The 24,421-nt window shown below is 39.9% G+C and overlaps 2 protein-coding genes across 10 annotated transcripts in view; one reads left to right on the top strand and one right to left on the bottom strand.

Moving 5' to 3' along the window:
• Positions 1-24,421, top strand: part of mppe1 (metallophosphoesterase 1) — a 40,117-nt gene that overhangs the window by 13,273 nt on the left and 2,423 nt on the right. For 4 of the 9 annotated variants that reach the window (XM_053674680.1, XM_053674677.1, XM_053674682.1 and 1 more), the window contains 8 exons: positions 5,018-5,122; positions 6,727-6,830; positions 6,915-6,995; positions 7,086-7,194; positions 12,660-12,728; positions 14,854-14,976; positions 18,958-19,098; positions 20,732-21,246. In XM_053674680.1, the coding sequence (XP_053530655.1) occupies positions 5,018-5,122; positions 6,727-6,830; positions 6,915-6,995; positions 7,086-7,194; positions 12,660-12,728; positions 14,854-14,976; positions 18,958-19,098; positions 20,732-20,914 (915 nt within the window). In that variant the 3' untranslated portion in view covers positions 20,915-21,246. 9 annotated transcript variants of the gene reach the window in all.
• gnal (guanine nucleotide binding protein (G protein), alpha activating activity polypeptide, olfactory type) overlaps positions 21,307-24,421 on the bottom strand; it is a 108,707-nt gene continuing 105,592 nt past the window's right edge. Inside the window, exon 12 of the mRNA XM_017452842.3 lies at positions 21,307-24,204. Coding sequence (XP_017308331.1) covers positions 24,058-24,204 — 147 coding nt within the window. The 3' untranslated portion in view covers positions 21,307-24,057. The remainder of the gene's footprint in view (positions 24,205-24,421) is intronic.

The raw sequence follows: 24,421 nt of genomic DNA on the forward strand, positions 1-24,421 counted from the left end.
TTGGTGCCTCCCTATGAGGAGGGATCTCCTCTCGCAGCTGGAGGGTCGAATCTGTCACCCAAACCCATCCCGGCTGCAATTTTGAGTCTAGCCTCTGAAGGGCCAGAGCCATTATTAAGGCTGTGTGATTGAGCAGTTGTACAAATAAAGCTTGTGGATGACTGAGTCTGGCAAGGGATTTAAAAAGATCTCCAAATTATTTTAAATACATCAATTCACTTTAACGAAAATAATCTACAAATGATGCAGGTTTCAAATGAGACTGGCTGTCCCAGAAAATTCTGAACAAGAATAGATTGTCTGATGCAAAAAGAAGTCTCCATGAACCCCAAAATTTCATCACCGGATCTGCTAGTAAGTCTCACAACTGTTGGTGTCGAAGTGCATGCTTTTACAATCAGAGATTGCACAAATTTGACCTGCATAGGAGGCATGCCAGGAAAAAGCTTTTGCAAGACTGTAGTTTGCCAATGAACATGTAGGCAAAGACCAGGTCTTTTGGAATAATGTGCTCTGGACAGACAAATCAAAGGCCACAGTAACAGCAGACATGTTTGGCACAGACCAAAGACCGCTTTTCAGGAGAAGCACCTCATACCAACTGTGCAGCACACTGGCGGAAATGTTATGGTTTGGGGTTGCTTCCCTGCCTCAGGGACTGTACAGCTTGCATTCATTGATTCACCTATGAATTCTGCATCATATCTAAGAGTGCTTGAAGATAATGTAAGGCCATCTAACCAAAAGTTGAAGTTGAACCGAAGGTGGACCTTTCAGCAGGATGGTGATCCTAAGCACTAGGGATGTCATGATGCCAAAAATCTAGTAGTCGGTACCGATACCACCAAAAGTACACGATACTCGATACCAAAGTCGATACCACGGTATAAAAATGGTATAAAAATAAAAAAATAAAATAAAAACTCTCCTGGAGGATATCCTCCTCTGGCTGATACTGGCAAAGAGAGAGAGAGGGAGTGGGGGTATTTCAGTTATCAAACACTGTCTGATAATGAGTGGACGTGCACTCCTAAACGCGCACACACGCATGCACAGACGCGTGCGCACACGCATGCACAGACGCGTGCGCACACGCATGCACAGACGCGTGCGCACACGCATGCACAGACGCGTGCGCACACGCATGCACAGACGCGTGCGCACACGCATGCACAGACGCGTGCGCACACGCATGCACAGACGCGTGCGCATACGCGCGTACACACACATCTTATATTCTGAATGCAAACATTCGTTTAAATTCACTGATATGGTGGCAGGCCAAAAAGATTTATTACAGGCATGAACATTTGAATAATTATTAGTGACATTATGCTACATGTTGCTGACAGGACACGGGCTTAATGGCGATGCATGGTGGCCCATTAGGAAGTAGTTTATAACACTGCAATGCGTTAGCATTGTTAACACACAACTGGCTATCACTAACATTACATGGAGCATAACGTTAGCTGGTTTCACGGCCACAATGCCAGCTGCCTCAAACAGACATAATATATGACCGTTTTTCAGGTGCTTCGCCCAATTCCAGGTGTTTCCTCGCTTTGTTTGAAATGAACTATAGCATTGGTTGCACACCGGAAACCGATACTATCTTTCCTCTTAACGAGTTGGGGCAGAGCTAAACTTGTTAAGCTAAGCTAATCTTTGTAGTTTTTCCCGTGTGCTTGTAGGCGTTCCTCTTCTTCTTCACTTGTGGACCGACTAAAACACTTGCGCGTATTTGCTGCCCCCATCAGGTCTGGAACAATCACCCCCGGTACTTTCGTTACACTTGGTACCAATGGAAATGCCTGAAAACAAGTACCGTCACGTTTTAAGAATGTTGGTACTGAAGTATCGGTTCTCGTGACATCCCTACTAAGCATACTTTCAAATCCACCAAGAAATGACTCAAAAAGAAGAAATGCAGGGTTCTGAAACGGTCTAGTCAAAGCCCAGATCCCATTGAAATGGAATTTGAAACGGGCAGTACATGCAAGAAGACCCTGAAATGTCTTGCAACTGAAAGAATATTACATGGAAGAGTAATTGGAACAGTAAAATATTCCAGCAAGCCTCGATTACAATTATGCAAAATGCCTACAAGTTATTTCTGCTGAAGGGGGCAATACTAGGTTCTGAGCCCAAGGGTGAACTTACTTTTTCCACAGAAGAATATCACATCTATTGATATTTCTCTTGAATAAATGATTAATTCAATCCTTTTGGTGGTTTTGTTCAAGTGTATCAACTTCATTAATAGGCACTGTTTCAAAGATGATAAAATGTTTGTTGTCCAGATATGTCAAAAAAGTCGATTTCTCTGTATGTATTTATTTTTTCACATGACTATAAATGTATAAACAGCTTCACAGTTGTAAATATTGATACAACAACAATCAAGCAAGCAAACCATCAAACAAATTAACCTACCGTAATTTCCGGACTATAAGCTGCTACTTTTTTCACACGCTTTGAACACTGTGGCTTAAACAATGATGCGGCTAATTTATGGATTTTTACGGGCTAACGAGCTTCATGCCGCCAAAACGTTTAGCCTCGTCATATCGGACCAATGAAATTACCGAACAGGTCACAGTGGACCAATGAAACTGATCGAATTAAATCAAATGCACTCACACTAAATTCTTCAGATCAGTCATTTAGCGCTTCATGCACACATCCTCATCATAGAAAACACACAAAGAAATGCATATCATGCAGCTTTCAAGTTAAAGGCGATCGATCTGGCTGTCGAAGAACGAAATAGAGCTGCTGCACGTAAGCTTGGCATCAATGAATCGATGGTGAGACGTTGGAGACGGCAGCGTGAAGAACTGACTCAATGCAAAAAGATGACAGAAGCTTTCAGTGGTAAGAAAAGCAGATGGCCCGAACTTGAAAAAGCTCTTGAAGACTGGGTGAACACACAGAGAGCAGACGGCCGAGGTGTTTCCACTGTGCAGATCCAACTGAAAGCCAAAACAATCGCCAAAGAAAAGAAGATTGAAGATTTTAGAGGTGGACCATCGTGGTGTCTCAGATTTATGAGGCCTGTCCATCAGGGCATGGATGACTGTGTCAGCAACTCCCTCCCGACTACTAGGAAAAAGTTACAAACTTCCGCAAATTCACTCAAACAATTATAGCCGAGAATTCCATTGGACCGGACGACATCATAAATATGGATGAAGTACCTTTGACGTTTGACCTGCCTCTTACTAGGACTGTTAACAAAAAAGGTGAATCGTCCGTCAAGCTGAAAACAACTGGCCATGAGAGAACGCATTTCACTTGTGCTCTGAGCTGCACAGTATCCGGACAAAAGCTTCCACCAATGGTGATTTTTAAGCGGATGACGATGCCAAAAGAAAAACTCCCGAAAGAAATCGTGAAAGTCAACAAGAAAGGGTGGATGATAGAAAGCCTAATGAAGGAATGGCTGACAGAGTGCTACGGCAAGCAACTGGGGGGGATTTTTTCACAGAAAAAAAGCATTGCTCGTTTTGGACAGCATGAGGGCCCATATAACAGATTCTGTGAAAGCAGCCATCAAGAGGACAAACTCAATTCCAGCTGTGATTCCTGGGGGCACAACGAAGTATTTGCAGCCACTCGATATCAGTGTGAATCGTGCATTTAAAGAGGCACTCCGAGTTGAGTGGGAGGCTTGGATGACTAGCGGCGAGAAATCATTTACCAAAACTGGCCGCATGCGAAGAGCAACTTTTGCTCAAGTTTGCCAGTGGATCCTAACAGCGTGGAGCAGTGTCAAAAAATCTACCATCACCAACGGGTTTCGAAAGGCTGGACTGCTGCGTGATGAAGAGGACAGCACAAGCTCAATAGCGAATTTGCCTTGAGATGTAAGTGATATTAAGAGCGACAACGAAAGAGAGACTGAGGAAGTGTGTGATGAAGTACCGGTAATTCTGAGGCTGTTCAATTCCGACACTGAAGAAGATGACTTTAGTGGTTTTAGTGCGCAGGAGGAAGATGAAGATAGCGATCAATGACTTTTCCTGGTAGGCAACTGTATTTTTTATTTTTTTAACCAGCCGTGTTACAGGCACTGTTCGGGAAAAAAGCATTTACGGTACGTATTTAATTAAAAGTTAAAAAAATCTTTGTGTAAATATCTCATGTTACAACGTGGACACCTGCAGCTTATAGGCAAGTGCGGAAAATATATATATACAAATTTTTTTTTTTTTTTTTTTTTTTTTTTTTTTAAATTAGTGGGTGCGGTTTATATTCAGGTGCTCTCAATAGTCCGAAAATTACGGTACTTTATAAAAATGTCACAGTTTTGGCTGTTGTTCAGAGAGAATTGCTTAAAAATATCCTTAGAGTGTAAGGGGGTTGTACTTTTTTCTTTTAGCCATTGCCTGATTTATAAAGGTTAACTGACTTTTTTTTGTCTTATCTTTTCCACATGGATGAATGACTAAGAGAATGTAGTCTCTATGTAACATTTTAATATCTCAGTGAAACAAAGTCACAGATGACCACTTAAAATTCCCAAACGCTTTTTAAATTTTATTTGAATAAATTTACTCTAATTAAAGGTTAGATTTCTGTCAGATTTTCTGTGAGATTAGGATAATTAACTGTAAGGACATTTTCTTAAACAATGTCTCTCCGAGATGTGCCTCATAGTGAATGTTCTGTCTGTTCTGAAAATCACAGCACCAATGGCATGTCTGTTTCATGACAACATGGGTATGAATCACACAGTGTTAAAATGCCAGAGAATTTATCACCACCCACCATTCAGTAGAACTGATCCCCTTCAGCACTGCTAAACTGCCACTGTTGGGCCCTTGGGCAAGGGCCCAACAGTGCAATGCATTCAAACTTATCTTCTCAAGTGGTGCCTTATCATGGCAGTGTGCTCTGACCCTAGCTTACCAACAAGCAGGGGTATGCATAGAAAATTATTTCACTGTGCTGTAATGTTTGTGACAAATAAATGCTTTCTTCTTCTTCTGATACCATGTCTCCTTGTAGGGAGTGGCAGATGGAGAGATCTTTTCAGACAGCGCTATTTCTGCTCAGGCCAGAGATGGTCTTCATTTTGGGAGATGTTTTCGATGAAGGCAAATGGAGCTCCACTAAGGTAAAGTAGTAGGACTATGTGGTCCAGAGGTTCAGCATCAGTTGCCAATGTCTTTCAAAAGTTACTGAGCATATTGAACCGCAGTTGAAGATGTTGAAGATATTTAGGTTTCATAGATGCAGAATGGGGATATTTTCATGTCCCTTTTTTAAAAATAAGATACCAGGCATAGAAATGTTTGTGTTTTGGGTTGTCATTGAGGGTTTTTGTTTTATTTTTCACTGTTTGTCATTGCCAATTCCCACACACTCTGCGGAAAGCACTACCGCTCACTTCTGCATACATGAGTTTACTGATGCTCATGATTGGCTAGTCCCACTGTGATTGATGGGGAGATTTTATGCCACCCCTCCCTCCCTGAAAGCACAGCTAGTTTTGCTCTCTTGGATTCCAGCCAATTGGACAAATGTCTGTGGCAACATCAGGATTTGAACTTGCTATATCCAGATAATCGGTCAAATGCTTTTTTGTTGCTCAACTCAGGAGCCCCACTGTTCATCAGAACTGAGCGTTCTGATAGTGGCTCCTGGGCCTTTGTGCAAAAGACCTGTCCAGGTACAAGCGATTGACGAGTGATTTTTACCTGTCTCCCAGAGTGTTGCTTGAGTCAGCCAATCTTTCCATCTCATTTGTGTTATCAAACCCAGTGATTTACTGCACTCAATTGCTTGGAGTGCTGACTGTAGGATCTGTGTACTCCTCTCTCATTGTGGGTGGGCATTAACATAGTGGTACAAACACTCCTGGCCCCCATTGAGCTAGAGATGCAGCTCTCATTTGCCAGAGTGTTATATACAGAACCAGTTTGTCATCTCTATTAAATTTTTGTTATTTTGTAGGAAGATTTTATTTATGCCGTGCTCATTAGCCTCCAACTCTACTGAGGCCCCACAGTGTTTCTACTGGAGGCATTAATCACAACCATAGTGGTTCCATAAATCCTATGCTATGAAACTATAATATTATAATGTTAAATATGCTCCTAGCACAGTGTCCACAGTGCCAGCACTCCAACACAAACCATGGTATTGTTCTAATGACACGGTCATATATGAGAAGAAGAATAGCTTCAATCACTAGAAATATCTTCACCTGGGGTGTGTATCAGTGAAAACTCATTTGATGGTGCAGATTAAACAATAATGAAATTAGACTCATTAGCAGGAAACAAAGGATTATAGTGCTAGATTTTAGCATCTTTGATTCCACATCAATTGATGAGAATGGGAAAGAGGATAAAGTGATATAGTGAGTACCATTTATAGGCTACCATTGTTGGGTTATTGTCATAAAATGACAATAAACCACTATGGCTGTCTGAAACATTATTAATAGAATTTTATTAGAAATGCATTATAATAGGTGCTTGTCAAAGCAATGTTAAACCTTCGCCCGAATAATGTAGCTCTTTTCTGTTTGGTTTCACTTTACTCCAAACCATTATTTTCCTTTATAGTTGTATCTTAAAGAACATTTTGTTTCATAAATTTAAATTGTATGTTTTATAATTGAGTCTCAAACCCTGAGCCTAAGCTATAAATGTATTATTATTAAGTAATCATGTGGGTTAAAGGCTACTTTAACTACATTCTGATTCTTTGTAGGACTGGGAAGATGATGTGAGGCGCTTCAAACAGATCTTCTATCACTCCAGCAACACAGAACTTGTGGTCCTTATTGGCAACCATGACATTGGATTTCATCACGAGTAAGTTTGACTAGTAAACAATTACAATTTTTTGTCTGAATTGGAAAAAAAAAAATTCAGTTGTTTTCATTGTCTCTCAAATAGAATGACCTCTTATAAACTTGAGCGTTTTGAGAAAATTTTCAACATGACATCAGCAAAGATCCTCACCAAAAGAGGAGTAAAGTAAGTTGCTTCACTGAATTGAATTAATCTATTGTCTATCCAGGTTTCTGTACACTGTTTCTTGTACACTGTTTGTATGTGTGTTTATAGTTTCTTATTGGTGAACAGTGTGGCACTACATGGAGATCACTGTCCGATCTGTCAGAGTGTGGAGGACAAACTTTACAGTTTCGCACAGCAACTTAACTGCTCCACACAGGTAACACCTCATGATTATAATTAGGGCTGTAACAGTATAGTGTGATGGTAAAGAAATGATTAAAAACATAGGATACAGATTTTAAGTGTGTGAATTTATCCCTATTGAGCAAGCTGGTGGCAAAGAAAAACTCCCTATGATGATTTGAGGAAGAAACCTCGGGAGGAACCAGATTCAGAAGGCAACCCATCCTCATCTGGGTAACAATGGATAGTGTGAAAGTAAAAGAAAGTTCAGTATGGTTTTTACATGAAGTCTTTGTTGAACTAGTCTACTGTTCATTAAAGGAGACCCAAGTGCAAAATTGTATGTGGTAATTGCAGTCCCAAGGCCATAGTAATGACCATAGTCCCAGCAACCACAGCAAGAATGTCCATGTGGAATTGTGGTCCCAAACCATTTCATGGTACTTCAAGCGGTACCATCCTAAGCAATCTCCAGGCTGTAGCCTCCAGTTGATAGAGCTCCATCCAGAGGTAGGGTATATGGATGGATCAGGCAGGTTCCTATATTTTTGTCCTCCTAAAAACTGGGGGGTCAAAAGTTTCTATGTTTTTGTTGTTTAACACCTCTAGATGTAAATACCAGGAAATAAAAGCTGAAATCCTAAACTTTTGTTTCATATCCATCTTGTTTATCTCAAACACAAATGTCTTGGTGTATAGCACAAACAAATGAATTGGCCTTGCCATTCCAGTAAGGGTTCCCATGGAATTTCTGGAATGTCATGGAACTTTAATAAAGTCTACTCCAGTCATGGAAAGTCAGGGAATTTTATCATTTTGGGCTTGAAGTCAGGGAATATCAGGGAATTTTGTTTGTAAATTTTTCAAATGTATTAGCTAAAATGTCAGATATATATGTGTGTGTGTGTGTGTGTGTGTGTGTGTGTGTGTGTTCACACACACACACACACACACACACACACACACACACATATATATATATATATATATATATATATATATATATATATATATATATATATATATATATATATATATATATATAAAATATACACACACATACAGTATCTCACAAAAGTCAGTACACCCCTCACATTTTTGTAAATATTTGATTATATCTTTTCATATGACAACACTGAAGAAATGACACTTTGCTACAATGTAAAGTAGTGAGTGTACAGCTTGTATAACAGTGTAAATTTGCTGTCCCCTCAAAATAACACACAGCCAATAATGTCTAAACCGCTGGCGACAAAAGTGAGTACACCCCTAAGTGAAAATGTCCAAATTGGGCCCAATTAGCAATTTTCCCTCCCCGGTGTCATGTGACTTGTTAGTGTTACAAGGTCTCAGGTGTGAATGGGGAGCAGGTGTGTTAAATTTGGTGTCATCGCTCTAACACTCCCTCATACTGGTCACTGGAAGTTCAACATGGCACCTCATGGCAAAGAACTTCTCTGAGGATCTGAAAAAAGAATTCTTGCTCTACATAAAGATGGCCTAGGCTATAAGAAGATTGCCAAGACCCTGACACTGAGCTGCAGCATGGTGGCCAAGATCATACAGCAGTTTAACATGACAGGTTCCACTCAGAACAGGCCTCGCCATGGTCGACCAAAGAAGTTGAGTGCACGTGCTCAGCGTCCTATCCAGAGGTTGTGTTTGGGAAATAGACGCATGAGTGCTGTCAGCATTGCTGCAGAGGTTGAAGGGGTAGGGGGTCAGCCTGTCAGTGCACAGACCATACGCCACACGCTGCATCAAATTGCTCTGCATGGCTGTCATCCCAGAAGGAAGCCTAAAGATGATGCACAAGAAAGCCTTCAAACAGTTTGCTGAAGACAAGCAGACTAAGGACATGGATTACTGGAACCATGTCCTGTGGTCTGATGAGACCAAGATAAACTTATTTGGTTCAGATGGTGTCAAGCGTGTGTGGCGGCAACCAGGTGAGGAGTACAAAGACAAGTGTGTCTTGCCTACAGTCAAGCATGGTGATGGGAGTGTCATGGTCTGGGGCAGCATGAGTGCTGCCGGCACTGGGGAGATACAGTTCATGAGGGAACCATGAATGCCAGCATGTACTGTGACATACTGAAACAGAGCATGATCCCCTCCCTTCGGAGACTGTGCCACAGGGCAGTATTCCAGCATGATAATGTCTTTTGCCTTGCTAAAGAAGCTGAGGGTGAAGGTGATTGACTGACCAAGCATGTCTCCAGACCTAAACCGTATTGAGCATATGTGGGGCATCCTCAAATGGAAGGTGTAGGAGCACAAGGTCTCTAACCTCCACCAGCTCTGTGATGTCGTCATGGAGGAGTGGAAGAGGACTCCAGTGGCAACCTGTGAAGCTCTGGTGAACCCCATGCCCAAGAGGGTTAAGGCAGTGCTGGAAAATAATGGCGGCCACACAAAATATTGACACTTTGGGCCCAATTTGGACATTTTCACTTAGGGGTGTACTCACTTTTGTTGCCAGAGGTTTAGACATTAATGGCTGTGTGTTGAGTTATTTTGAGGGGACAGCAAATTTACACTGTTACACAAACTGTACACTCACTGCTTTACATTGTAGCAAAGTGTCATTTCTTCAGTGTTGTCACGTGAAAAGGTATAATCAAATATTTACAAAAATGTGAGGGGTGTACTCACTTTTGTGAGATACTCTGTAATATATATACACAGACATACATTAAATGTGTGTGTGTATACATATATATGTGTCATATATATATATATATATATATATATATATATATATATATATATATATATATATATGGTATACACACGCCATTTTAAGTACATTTTTAACCCTTAACACAGTCACATTTTCACATTTTGCAAATGAGCAGACTGTAAAAAAACAAAAAGACTATCTCTCCCTCTATCTAATGTGTATATATATATATATATATATATATATATATATATATATATATATATATATATATATATATATATATAAGATAGAGAGAGAAATATCAGTCTTTTTTTACAGTGTGCTCATTTGCGGCATGTGACATGGTGTTGTAGGTTAAAAATGTACTTAAAATGGCTTAAATTACCTTGTAAATGAATTGATTTTGTTTTATTAAGACCATTTTGTTTGAGGTGTAAAGTCTAGTCATGAGAAGTATATGTTCTTTTTAAGCAATGAAAACTAAGTTTTCCACTAAAAATGTCTGTTAACCAGGAAATCGAGCTTACAGATTTATTGGGTTAAAATAGTTAGTTTTTTTCTGCTCAGTACCGAGGCAGTACATTGTAGCATTCTTTTTACAGTAGGTCATGGTCAGGGAAAATTCATGGAATTTTACATTTGACTTGGAGTGGGAACCCTGTCAAATAGTTTCGAAGGGGACTAGTGCATAGCCTGTATCCGTTCACCTGACCTCATAGTCGACTTCTCTGACTTTCCATGTGAGCTCAAAGTGTCCTTGCCACTTCACAAGTTATTTAACCCTCAACGTGGGCAATAAGATGAGCACTTTATCTCCCTGTGCAAATTCCCATAGCTGAGTACCCATTATATGGCTGGGATTGACATTCTTGCACCTGTAGCAAATTGTCAATTTTGATCTCAGGCCAAGATAATATTTCATTTCATTTTTGCTATTAGAAGGTCTCTCCTTCCAATTTTCCCTAATGACATCTAAGACACTTGTGGAGGCTTGCGGGATGTGCAAATAACAGGGGCTGGAGCCACTTTTCCCAATTCTAATTCAATCATGAATGAACTTACGAATCTCATTTTTGAGTGTTTGATTAAACCGTTCAACCAGCCCATCCATCTGCGAATGGTAAACACTGGTATGAATCATTTTAATCCTCAGCAATTTATAACTCACATAGTGGTCATTCATGTTCTCTTTTGGGATCCTACCTCAGGATATAACACTGAAAGGTGTTAAAAGTGCCTCTGTAACATTATGTGCTGATATGTTTCACAGAGGAACTGCTCCAAATATCTTGTTGCACTATCCACCAGGACTAACACAAAGCGATAGCCTCATGTGCGCCTTTCTAGTGGCCTGAGATGGTCCATCCCAATTCTTTCGAAGGGGAGCTCAATTAATGGTAATGGGTGCAATGATGATTTTGGGGTGGCCAGCATATTCACCAGCTGGCTGTGAATGCTTGGCCAATAAAAACGATCCATGATATGGTTCATTGTTTTATCCTGCCCCAAATGCACGGTCATCGGATTATGGTGAGCCGCCTGGAATAACCGTTCTCAATGGCTCTTTGGGACCAACAATTTGGTTGTTTTTGCTTTTGTTTGAGTGTCCTGCATAACTCAATACAACATAACCTTAATATGGCAAAATATGGGTGGGAGAGTGTAACATTAGGCTGAGTTTGCGCACCATTAATTTATTCTCACTTGGTCGAAGGAAATCCCTGAGGGGGATCCCTGCCAAGGGTATTGGGGTGGAGCCTGCCCCACCCTCCATGTTCCCCTGACGCCATTGACTACCCCGGCAACACCTCTCCAGCCAAGGCTGCCCACATTCCACACCATGCCTCGCTAATGCCTGAAACCCTGGCCAATTTTCCCCAAGAATTATGGAGGGGTTAGGCAAGGACTAACCGCCTCCTCCCAGTTATGCTTTTGCCATCTGAATTTTATTATAACGGGGACCAGCGGATATTCATGAACATCCCGGAGCATACAACTCATGTTCACCTGTTGTGCATTCCCCAATGCCCTGCATTGAGTCAGGCCTTGATAGACACTGATCTGGTTGCACACCAAGTCCTGATGTGTACTCCCTTGTATACTCACTGAAACGAGGTACGTTCCTGCTTGACTGGGGGAGGCCAGCAGGTCCTGGTGGGTGTAGGACTTAGAGGAGTTAGAGAAGACATTAGAGGTGAAGGCACAAGGAACTGCATAGAGGAGACCAGGTGCGGGGAGCTTCTGCACATGGCCCAGAAATTTTATCTGGGCTCACGTTTATTCAAACAGTGTTTTTCAGCGCACTTTCAAAGCGCAGTAGGAAACAACAAAACTTGCAGCTTTTGCTCCTTCAAGTTCATGCTTCATGACGTGTGTGTGTGTGTGTGTGTGTGTGTGTGTGTGTGTGTGTGTGTGTGTGTCGCAAGTCCTGCCAAGCAGACTCTCAGACTGTCTCTCTCGCTTGTGGATTGCGGAAGACTCTAAGCACAAACAGACACCTAATTAACTTGGGCTAATACAACACAGGTGAAAATCATCACACTTTACCTGCTGGTTTGACCTGCCTCCTCTCAGTTCACAGCTGATGCTCAACCACCCCCATGCCCTGCACATTTGTTTTTCTTGTTAGCCAGCATATATTGGACTCCAGTGTTGATTTCACTTAAGCTTATTCACATGTACTTTAATGCTTTAACTTCACTTTGGAAAAGTTGTGCAAAATGTGTTGTTGCATTATTTCTGTTGAACTGTGATTTTGGGTTATATGAGGCTTAATATATACATGTTAACAGTGTCACATTTGTATTTTGCAGTCTGATGCTACAAGGAATCATTGCAGGGACATGCAGACACATGCATCAACGCCTCCCATCATACTTCAGGTAAATATAGGGAATTGGGTAAAAATAGGGAAGGTAGGAAACGGTAGCTCAGTCATTTGGACTTCTAATGGGAAGATCGTGAGTTCAAATCCCAGCACTGTCAAGCTGCCCCTGTTGGGCCCTTGACCCTTAACCCTCAACTGCTCAGTGTATAAAATTAGATAAATTTAAGTCGCTCTGGATAAGGGCATCTGACAAATGCTGTAAATGTAAATATAGGAGTGTGTGTGTGTGTGTGTGTGTGTGTGTGTGTGTGTGTGTACTAGGGCAAGGACTAACAACCTGCTAGTGTTTGATTTAGGGAGAAATTGTGCCATAAAATGAAATCACAAAAAAGCTGCGAAATGAAGGTAGAGTTGACTAACTCATAGCTTTTACAGTGCTCTCCACTAATATTGGCCCTTGGTAAACATGAGCAAAGAAGTCTGTGCAAAATTGTCTTAATTTGACCTTTTGATCTTTTGTTAAAAAAAAAAAAATCACAAACATACTCTCATGGATATCAAACAATTGCGTGCACACAACACAAATTTATAAAAAAAAAAAACTTTAAATATAGTTGTGCAACAATTATTGGCACCCCCATGATTTCATATATGAGAAAAATACATTTGAAGTATATTGCCATTGATATCTTCCATTTTTTTAGTAAACCTGGGTGACTAGGAACAGGACATTTTTCAACCATGACTTCCTGTTTCAAAGGGGTATAAATTCGTGGTAACACATAGGCCAAAGTCCGTTAGTTATTCTTCACAATGGGTAAGACCAAGGAATATAACTGTGCTGTCCTGCAAAAGGTTGTTGAGCTTCACAAAATAGGAAGGCTATAAGGAAATATCAAAAGCATTGAAAATGCCCTTTTCCACCATAATTAAGTTCCAGTCAACTGGAAATGTTGTTATGAATCAACCTGAAAGAGAACTTGTGTGTGTATATATATTGTCTTAGCGCACTGTGAAGAGGATGGTTTGAGTGGCCAAAAAATCTCCAAGGATCACAGCTGAGAATTGCAGAAGTTAGTTGCATCTTGGGGTCAAAGTCTCCAAAACTACAATCCGAAGTCACTTACATCACAAGTTGTTTGAAAGGGTATCAAGAAAAAAGCCTCTGCTCTCATCCAAAAACAAATTCAAGCAACTTCAGTTTGTCAGACGCTACTGGAACTTTAAATGAGATCGGGTTCTATGGTCAGATGAACCCAAAATAGAGATTTTTGGCAATAAACACCAGAGGTGGTTTTCCCACGGTTAAATATGGTGGTGGTTCTTTAATGTTTTGGGGCTTCTTTACCACTGGTGCCAATATTAGTGTAGGGCATTGTATTTATAATTTATGCCATATCCTGACATTCACTCCTCTGTGTGTGTGTGTGTGTGTGTGTGTGTTTTGTCCTATGCACTTTGTAATCGGTGCACATGGTACCAAAATCAACATTTAGTTCTTTTGCAGTTTGATTGATTAATTTTACCAGAATTCATACCTGCAATGCTTCTCAGAATGGACAGTGTAGAAATCTTAACTTCCACTTCAGACTGGAGCCAGATGTGACCATGTACCTTGATCCATATTCATGAGTCACTACATGTCGGTTTCAGTCCTGCTGATAGACTATGCATTCTGTAGTTCTTTATTATTGTCAGTTTCTGACCCTCTGACTGTTGTTGGCTGAATATCTGTTTCTCAATCCAGCAGTTCCAGAGGTGCTTAAAAATGCTATCATCAGTTCTTCTCTACCTGATTCATTCATTCCAGTGCCACACTCAATCAGTTGACACTCTCATGTCTGTATCAAAGGTGTGCTGATAATGGTCCACCACAACTAATGTCTGATTATCAATGGTCTGTGTCCATGGATTGACAGGGAAAGGGGGCTAAGAAATGGGTTAGGTGCATAGCAGGTGATGGGTACAGATGGTAATTGGTAATGTATGTATGGAAAGCATGCCTTATAAAATGACGGACAGTGGCTTCAAGGTAGATTTGCCTAAAAAAAGTCACCACTGAGTGTATTAAACATAGCAATTTAATGTGTACAGAATAAACTGTTTAATCAAATATGGGCCGTTCGAGAAAACTGCACTTTGCACGTCTCCAGTTAAAAATGTTATGGATGTGTTTCCAGCACTACCCTCTATATCGTACCAGTGATGCTGAGTGCACAGGTGAAGATGCAGCACCACTCAATGAACGCTATCAGCTCTTTCAGGAACGCTATGACGTGCTCTCTCAGGATGCCTCAAAGAAGGTGAGGTGAAAAGGTGGGGTTTTCAGCCACCTGTTTTTATGTAGGTTTTGAGGATTCTTACAACCTGATTTGACATGCAAGAAAAATTACATACAAAGCCTTGCATGCTTGAATGTTAAACAAAGCACATTGAGCTCTGATCATTTAACAGATGTCTCACCTTATTTGGTCTGTAGAAGAAACATTTTTATTATTGTTATGCATTGCTTTTGAAATCTGCAATGTAATATAGCAGACATTGACAGAGAAATAGCTAATAAAAAATTGAGGCCATATCTCTGCAGTGCTTCGTTGTTTCGACACAATATTAGAAAGCTATGTTGAGGACCATGTCCTGAGGGAGCACAGAACATTGGTGTCATTTGACCTCAAAGTGGTCTATGTAGTGTTTGACCACTCAGTAGCTGCTTGCAGCTATAGTTATTATTAGGGGTCCAAGCACTAAGTGTTTGTGACCCAATTGTTTTTGTTTGGATTATTCTCATGACGGGGCCAAGCACATAGTGCATAATGCTGTTTCTCCCTTTTCTCTGCTAAAATTGATTGTGCAGACCAAGCCGTAGGTTCTACAAACATAAAACCTGGTCAATACATAGTATTCCCTGCCGCTCAGGCAAGAGAGATGAGCCCAATCAGCCTGATGATGGTGAAATGTTTTAGGTTTTGGCTCATATCTTGAATACCATAAGTCCTACAGTAAATTCTTTTGGTACTTATTCTTTGGGTTCTCCTGAGCAAAAAAAGACTCCAAGAACCATTTAGCTCCACCTGGTTAGATTTTTTTAGCTAATTTACATAATATGCTAAAGCTACTTTTGAGAACTTGTCTAGGAGTTTTCTCATGTTCACAATGTTGGTACTACTACTACAACTACTCAGCAGAGTAGTTGTTTGTCTTCAATAATTGTCAAAAACATGTTAACATGTATTAAAATTAAGTGAAAAACAATCAAACATTTTAGGGAAAAATAAAAAAGTTGCAATAAACTGGTTGCATAAGTATGCGTACTCTTATAATTAGGGATGTGGCTGTGTTCGCATTCAACCTCATGTTCAAAAGTAATAATCATACAGCTGTCATCAATGAAATTATTCTGGTTAACCCCCAAAATACACCAGCTGTTTCTGTTGGATTTTCTTCACATCATCTTGGTTTCACCAATATGCTGAAGTTAAGGTCTGCAAAGAGCTTACAAAGCATGCATGGTATCTCACTTGTTGAAAGGCATCAATCAGGAGAGGGGTATAAAAGAATTTCCAAACAATTAGATATACTATGGAACACTGTAAAGGCCATCATCAACAAATAGAGAAAATTGAACACCACAGTGACATCACCAAGAACAGGACGTTCCTCCAAAATTTATAAAAGGTCAAGACACAAACATACTAGGGAGGCTGCCAAGAAACTTATGGCAACATTAAAGGAACTGCAGGAATATCTGCCAAGTACTGATTGCTCTCTGCATGTGACAACAAGCTCTCATATTTCTTACACGTATGGGCTATGGTGTTGAGTGGTTAAACGGAAGCCCATTCTCACAAAAAAAAACATACACGCCCAAATAAATCACCCCAAACCATGTAGCAAAATGTGTTATGGTCTGATGAGACCAATTGCAAAAGGTACAGTGCATCTGGAAAGTATTCACAGTGCTTCACTTTTTTGTTATGTTACAGCCTTATTCCAAATTGGACTAAATTCATTATTTTCCTCAAAATTCTACAAACAAGACTCCGTAATGACGACATGAAAGAAGTTTGTTTGAAATCTTTGCAAATTTATTAAAAACAACAAAAAAAGCACATGTACATAAGTATTCACAGCCTTTGCCATGACACTCAAAATTGATCTCCAGTGCATCCCGTTTCTACCGATCATCCTTGAGATGTTTCTACAACTTGATTGGAGTCCACCTGTGGTAAATTCAGTTGATTGGACATGATTTGGAAAGGTACACACCTGTCTATATAAGGTCCCACAGTTAACAATGCATGTCAGAGCACAAACCAAGCCATGAAGTCCAAGGAATTGTCTGTTGGCCTCTGAGACAGGATTGTATCAAGGCACAGATCTGGGGAAGGGTACAGAAACATTTCTGCAGCATTGAAGGTCCCAATGAGCACAGTGGCCTCCATCATCCGTAAATGGAAGAAGTTTGGAACCACCAGGACTCTTCCTAGAGCTGACCGCCCGGCCAAACTGAGCGATCAGGGGAGAAGGGCCTTAGACAGGGAGGTGACCAAAAACCCAATGGTCACTCCGACAGAGCTCCAGCGTGTCTCTGTGGAGAGAGGAGAACATTCCAGAAGAACAACCATTTCTGCAGCACTCCACCAATCAGGACTGTATGGTAGAGTGGCCAGATGGAAGCCACTCCTCAGTAAAAGGCACATGACAGCTCACCTGGAGTTTGCCAAAAGGCACCTGAAGGTCTCTCAGACCAAAGATTGAACTCTTTGGCCTGAATGGTCATGTCTGGAGGAAACCAGGCACCACTCATCACCTGGCCAATACCACCCCTACAATAAAGCATGGTGGTGGCAGCATCATGTTGTGGGGATGTTTTTCAGCGGCAGGAACTGGGACACTAGTTAGGATCGAGAGAAAGATGAATGCAGCAATGTACAGACTTCCTTGATGAAAACCGGCTCCAGAGCGCTCTGGACCTCAGACTGGGGTGAAGGTTCATCTTCCAACAGGACAAGGACACAGCCAAGATAACAAAGGAGTGGCTACAGGACAACTCTGTGAATGTCCTTGAGTGGTCGAGCCAGAGCCCATACTTGAACCCGCTTGAATATCTCTGGAGAGATCTGAAAATGGCTGTGCACTGATGTTCCCCATCCAACTTGATGGCGCTTGAGAGGTCCCGCAAAGAGGAATGGGAGAAACTGCCCAAAAATAGGTGTGCCAAGCTTGTAGAATCATACTCAACAAGACTTGAGGCTGTAATTGGTGCCAAAGGTGCTTCAACAAAGTAATGAGCAAGGCTGTAAATACTTATGTACATGTGCTTTTTTTGTTTTTTATTTTTAATAAATTTGCAAAGATTTCAAGCAATCTTCTTTCACATTGTCATTATGGGGTATTGTTTGTAGAATTTTGAGGAAAATAATGAATTTAATCCATTTTGGAATAAGGCTGTAACATAAAATGTGGAAAAAATGTGGAACATCTTAGGGAGTTTTTCCTTGCCATCGTCGCCACTCAGTGGCTTGCTCAGTTGGGATAAATTCACACCTTTAATATCTGTATACCATGTTGATATTTCTGTAAAGCTGCTTTGAGACAATGTCTATTGTAAAAAGCGCTATACAAATAAAATTGAATTGAATTGAAAAAGTGAAGCGCTGTGAATACTTTTAATATTGTTGATTCTGATAGTGTCTCCAGAAAACTCTCCAGATCTTTCTGGAATATAACAAACTCCAAAATGTAAGTTAATCTGATAAAATATTATTAGATGGCTATTGTTGTCAACTGTAGCCTAAATAATATTAGGCAAAATGAAGTTTTCCTGACCAGTGAAGCTTTCCTCCCAAATCTATTTAAGAATGGATTATTACTAGAAACATTTCAACACTGTGAGCGCTAGTGGCATCTGGCGGTCACAATGATAAAGTGCAGTTTTTGATGGATCATGCAACACCATTGTGGGTTCTATCTAAAGACTCTGGATTCCTATGTTATGAAGAAATATTTTTAACAATAAAGATGACTGGTAACTTTATGTAATGCTGTGTGTTTTGTAATAAACAAAAAGCAAATTCTTATTTTTTTGTTTTTGTTATGGTATAGGCAAAGTTAAGCTCTTATACCCCTTATAAGAATTTTTTATTAATATAGATAAACCTAGTTGTTGTTGAGTTAAATTTTTTCCTTGTATGACGTTTGAAATGCGTGTCAGGGGTTGTGCTTCCTTTGAATCAATCTCCAGAGCATTTGAAATAAAAACAGCTTTCTTCTCTAATGCTCAGCTACTGTGGTGGTTCCAACCACGCCTCATTCTGAGTGGCCACACCCACAGCAGCTGTGAGGTTTTCCATGAGAATCGTTTCCTGGAGATCAGCGTTCCATCTTTCAGCTGGAGGAACCGCAACAACCCCAGCTTCATCCTGGTAACCATGAAATTACACACAATATACTCATTATCCACTTTTAGGAGCACCCGTACACCTGCACATTCATGCAGTTATCCAAACAGCCAATCTTGTGGCAGCAGAAAATCATGCAGATATGGTTCAAGCGCTTCAGTTAATGTTCACATCCAAGGAAGAAAAAACATGGTCAGAAGGGCTGATCTGAGTATTTCAGAAAATGCTGATCTCCTGGGAATTTCACACACATTAGTCTCAAGAGTTTGCTCAGAATTGTGCCTAAAACAGTGATTTGAGTGATGGTTCTGTGGGTGGAAATGCCTTGTTGATAAGGGAGATCAGAGGAAATTGGCCAAATTGGTTTGAGCTGCCAGTAACTCAAATAGTTACTGGATGTCTGTTCAACCGTGGTGATCCAAAAAGCATCTCAGCATGCACAAAACATCGAACCTTGGAGGTGGATAGGCTACAACAGCAGAAGACCACATTGAGAATCACCTGGTCTGTGTCCGAAATCGCGTACTACCCTACTACACAGTAGGTTAAAAGCAGTACACCAAAGGGGTAGTATGTCCGAATTCTCAGTAGGTGAGAAACAGTAGACAAGAAATACCCGAATGATGAACTGCTTCCAGCGAGATTTTGCAGTATGAAACCAATGGACACTATGTGGGTCAAAAATCCCATAATGCAACGGGACTGGTGCGGATGAGTTCAGAGAAAAAAAATCTCCAGACATCCTGTCTGCCCTTTTTAAGTATTAAACCTTGGTTAAACAGGACTTGTTTAACATTACCCTAATAAATTGTTAACTTGTTGAAGGTTTAAGCAGGAAACCTTTAAGATTTTTGTGTTAGATTGACTTCGAAAGTCACAAGACGATGCCAACATGGCGGATGTAGTATGTCTGGGATTGTATTCATACTACACACACACTGATTATTATGTACTGTTTCAATGACCATGCAGTTGATACTGCATCAAATTCAGTATGCACTTTTGGACACAAGCCTGATCTTTTTCCAGTCTTCAGCTGTCCACATTCTGTGAGTCTGTGGTCATGATAGCCTCAGATTCTTGTTCTTGGCTGACAAGAGTGGAACCTGATGTGCTCTTCATGCTGTTATATCCCGTCCACCTCAAGGTTTTTGCTTGAAGTTGTGCATTCTGAGATGCTTTTTTGCTTGAAGTTGTGCATTCTGAGATGCTTTTTTGCTTACTACAGTTGTAAAGAGTGCTTATCTGAGTATGGACTTCCTGTTATCTCAAACCAGTCTGGTCATTTCCCTCTGCTCTCTGTCTTCAGCAAGGTGTTTCAGCTGGCAGACCCTCTGCAAACAGGATGGCTTTTTTGTTTTTCTCACCATTCTTTGTAAACTTTAGAGGTGTGTGTGTGTGTAAATCCCAGGAGATCTGCAGTTTCTGAAATACTCAAACCAACCAATCTGGCACCAACAACCATATCACAGTTAAAGTCACAGAGACCACACTTTCTTCACTCTGTTGTTTGATGTGAATCTTAACTGAAGCTTTGACTTTTATCTGCATGATTGGCTGATTAGACAACTGCATGAATTTGCCTTGTATATAATCCTTTCTGTATCATATGTATTTGCCCCCCCCCACGTTTCCATGTGTGTGTTTTTGTGTATAGGGCACCTTTTCGACATCTGATTTTGCACTGTCTAAGTGTTTCCTGCCAGAGGAGAGCAGTATTATAGCAGTATATTGCAGCAGTGCGGTTGTAACTGTGCTGATTATACTTGTGCATCTGCGTCCCTTCCAAGGAGCACTGCATATAGTAAACAGTCTTTTGGGCAAGAAAAAGTCTTTGTGAAACACACACACATACTAATGTCCATGCTTTCAGGAAACTGAGCACTGATGTACCTAAGAGAGAATTTTAGATACTGCAAATACTATTGTTACATCTATAAATGTATATTTATATATGCAAATTCTTTTATACTGTGATGTCAACTTGACCTAATAGAGTATTGTATTGGTGTTTTGCATTAATTGGTCTTCTAAATGGTTTACATTTAAAATTCCACTTTGCCCTAATTACAGGCCAAGCCATTTTCTTTTTCTTTTAAATAAACAAATAAGTGATGTCTTTAACTGTAGTTTTATGTGGAACAAAGGCAATAAAAGAAAGTATCTACTGTATATCTGACTAATAATGTGTGTATTCTTCTTCAGTGCTGGTTGAATAATAAAACACACCAACACCTTTAGAGGTATTTTATTTGGAAAATTACATTTCTTCTGACATTTCCATTCTAAACAAAGATGATGGGTCTAATGTGCCACTTAAATAAAATAAAGTAAAAATTAAAATCAACAAAACATGTTAAGTCCTTTAAGGCCAGACACAGAGTTTTGTATTTTCACCTCTGTCAGTTATCACTCAATATTTGAACATGGAGAAGCCTCAGAGGAAATAGAATTAGCTCATCTACCACTGTTGCAATTTTGCCATACAGCTTTTGCGACCCCATGTGGCCTGTCTCCGTCATCTGCACAGTCATCTTCTGGGGCTGTACTATTGGGTTAATTTGGGGGAATCACATACAGTATATAGTTTTCTGTCTTTGAGCTCATTCAAGAGACTCTCCCAGCTGAACTGCAGAATTTTCTCTGCTATGGTAAAATGTGACATGAACAAAGACCACAATCTAAAAGACCATGGGTCATTTTGTTGGATAGTATTTTTTGTTTGTTTGTTTTTAACAAATTAAAACTGTAAGATGAGGATTTTCCCCCCTTAAACATTTAAAAGTGTTGCAGAATTACAAATTAAGCTTATATCTGATCAGATGAGGATTAAGGAGCCTACACCCAGTAAGGGCCCAACAGTGGCTCTATGGCAGGTCTGGCCTTTGAATTTACAACCTTCCATTCACAAGCATCCACTCTTTGAAAAGAAGGTGAAATATAGAACTCTTAAGGGTTCTTTTGTGCCTCTGAGGGTTCTATGTAAAACCCAATAACTGTTTTCCTATCAGAGAGGATTATAAGCAGAATCCTTTTAGGAAGATAAGAATTCTTACCTACCTAAAGAACTATTAAAGGGTCCTTTTTAAGGGTCCCTGTTAAGCTGCCTCTGACAATTAATTTTTTATATTTTTTATTTATTTTATTTTTTTTAAAGTAAATGGTTGGTGCATTTTTTTTTTTTTTACAACAATGAATCAGGTATGATGATCAGTGTAATTACATATTATAAGTAAGTAATGAAGACATGATTTTTCTCCCACACAAATTAAATAATCCCATTTTGATTGACCATATTCTCTCTTGGTATCTTTTCACATTTTACTGTGCAATCATGCCAGATAAGGCTCAGGCTCTGCGATACTCTTTAGCTGTGAGGATGGCCAATCAGTGTCTGCATGTTACTGAAGGTTAAGGGACAGTTAAACCTTCTACAGTACACCCTACCTAGATCCATGGCTATGCATACGACCTCACTAGACATTCATAAATATGTATACGCATAGGCACGCACATTTCTATGTAGAATTGTACATATAGGTTTATACAATATAATTTCTGTTGTAACCTTATAAATGTATATGTACACATATATAAATATAAAAATGCTGATGTACAGCTTGGGTTGAACACAACAGGGGGATGTGGGTATACACATGCATGCAGGCACACACATGCATACACACATTTACAGCTGTATCCCTGTGTACAAACCTCACACACGCATTTTGTCTGAAAATATGCATCCTACTATGTCAGCAGGCTCAGTGTTCCGACACTTAGTGTTTTCCAATGATTTTTAAAGCTGTCAAGAATTCTAGAACGGGAAAATAAAACTCAGTGAAAGAAAAAAAATTATTCCATTTTGAACTTAGCAATCAGTAAGTGGTTACGTTTGCATATTGTATTAAAGATTTTTTTTTTTTTTGCCTAATTTCCATTTTTTATTAAAGACCATATGATTCCATTTTTTGATAGAGAGAGAGCAAGAGATATTCCCCATCAGCAGGCTGTGCTGCGGTTAAGATTTGACATCAAGCTGTATAGCGCCATCAGAAATGTATTTATATCTAAATCCTCATTTACAGGTACAGCTGTAATCAAAGGCACAAGGAGCTTCTACAAGTTTTTTTTTTTTCTTTTTCAATTAAGATGTACAAAATAACATTACATTTTGCAGGCATGTGCAAGATAAAGCAACCTTGCATGTTCCTTAGCATAATAAAATACCCCCCCCCCCCCCCCCCATATATATAGTGTGTGTGTGTGCATGTGTATTTACAGTATAGTATACACATACTATCTCCACAACAAGAAACTCTCTATGCAAAGAGAGGTATTAATTATCACTTGGCCACTCAGTCTTCTTATGTAGAAAGTACTGAGGTGCAGAAGACTTCAAGTCCAGTGACCCAACATGTTTACACTTAGCCTGTGCTATTTAAACAATTCCAATCCCCTGCATATTCCTGCAACATTGCACCTCTGACACAAAACTTATTAAAGAAAAGCAAAGCACAATAAAAAGATACTAAAGAGAAAAGAGACAGTAATAAATATAGCGGTGCTACATAGTGAATCACACTTCCCGGTCAACATTTTAGGAACCTGATGCAAAAGTACATTATCCACCACTTTGTCAATTACTCCTAAAAGACCTTCAGAAGACTGCAAATGTCAAAGTTCAGGCTTCCTTTACTAAAGTTACCACAGATTTCCATTGGGTTGGTTGGTCCACATCCAACTACAGAAAGTAGTAAACCAAACTTAAAAGTACTCAAGACTGAAGAGATACAGGAAACACACACACACACACACCCCTCACTCTTGTATAAATAAGGAGATAAAGTGGAGGAAAACATGAAATGTAGAGAAAAAAATTACATAACATTGTCACTTGTCAGTAGTTCACATAGTCCTCCTGAAATCTGGGAGTGTAGAAGAAATGATCTGATTGGAGAATGGACAGATTGTGGCAGATAATCACAAAAGCTCATACTGGCGCAGATGCATCCTCTGGATGATGTCACGACAATCATTGAAGACACGACGGATATTCTCTGTGTCCACGGCACAGGTGAAATGCGGGTAGCAGTAGTGTTTGTCCGAACCACTTGCTGTGCTGATCCTCTGCAGAATTGCATAACAGATCCTAGATTACTTAAAGAGTTTGGAAAGTGACCAAACAAATATTTAAGTATCATTATCTACTTAATGTATATGAAGGTACACAGAAGACTAAAATACAATAGAAAAAATAATACGATAATAATAAGAATAAATTCATACAAAAGACATGGTAAATACTCTAACAAGCAAGTCAACATACAGCTCACACATACTGAAA

The sequence above is a fragment of the Ictalurus punctatus genome, chromosome 23 (assembly GCF_001660625.3).
Source record: "Ictalurus punctatus breed USDA103 chromosome 23, Coco_2.0, whole genome shotgun sequence".
NCBI lineage: Eukaryota > Metazoa > Chordata > Actinopteri > Siluriformes > Ictaluridae > Ictalurus > Ictalurus punctatus.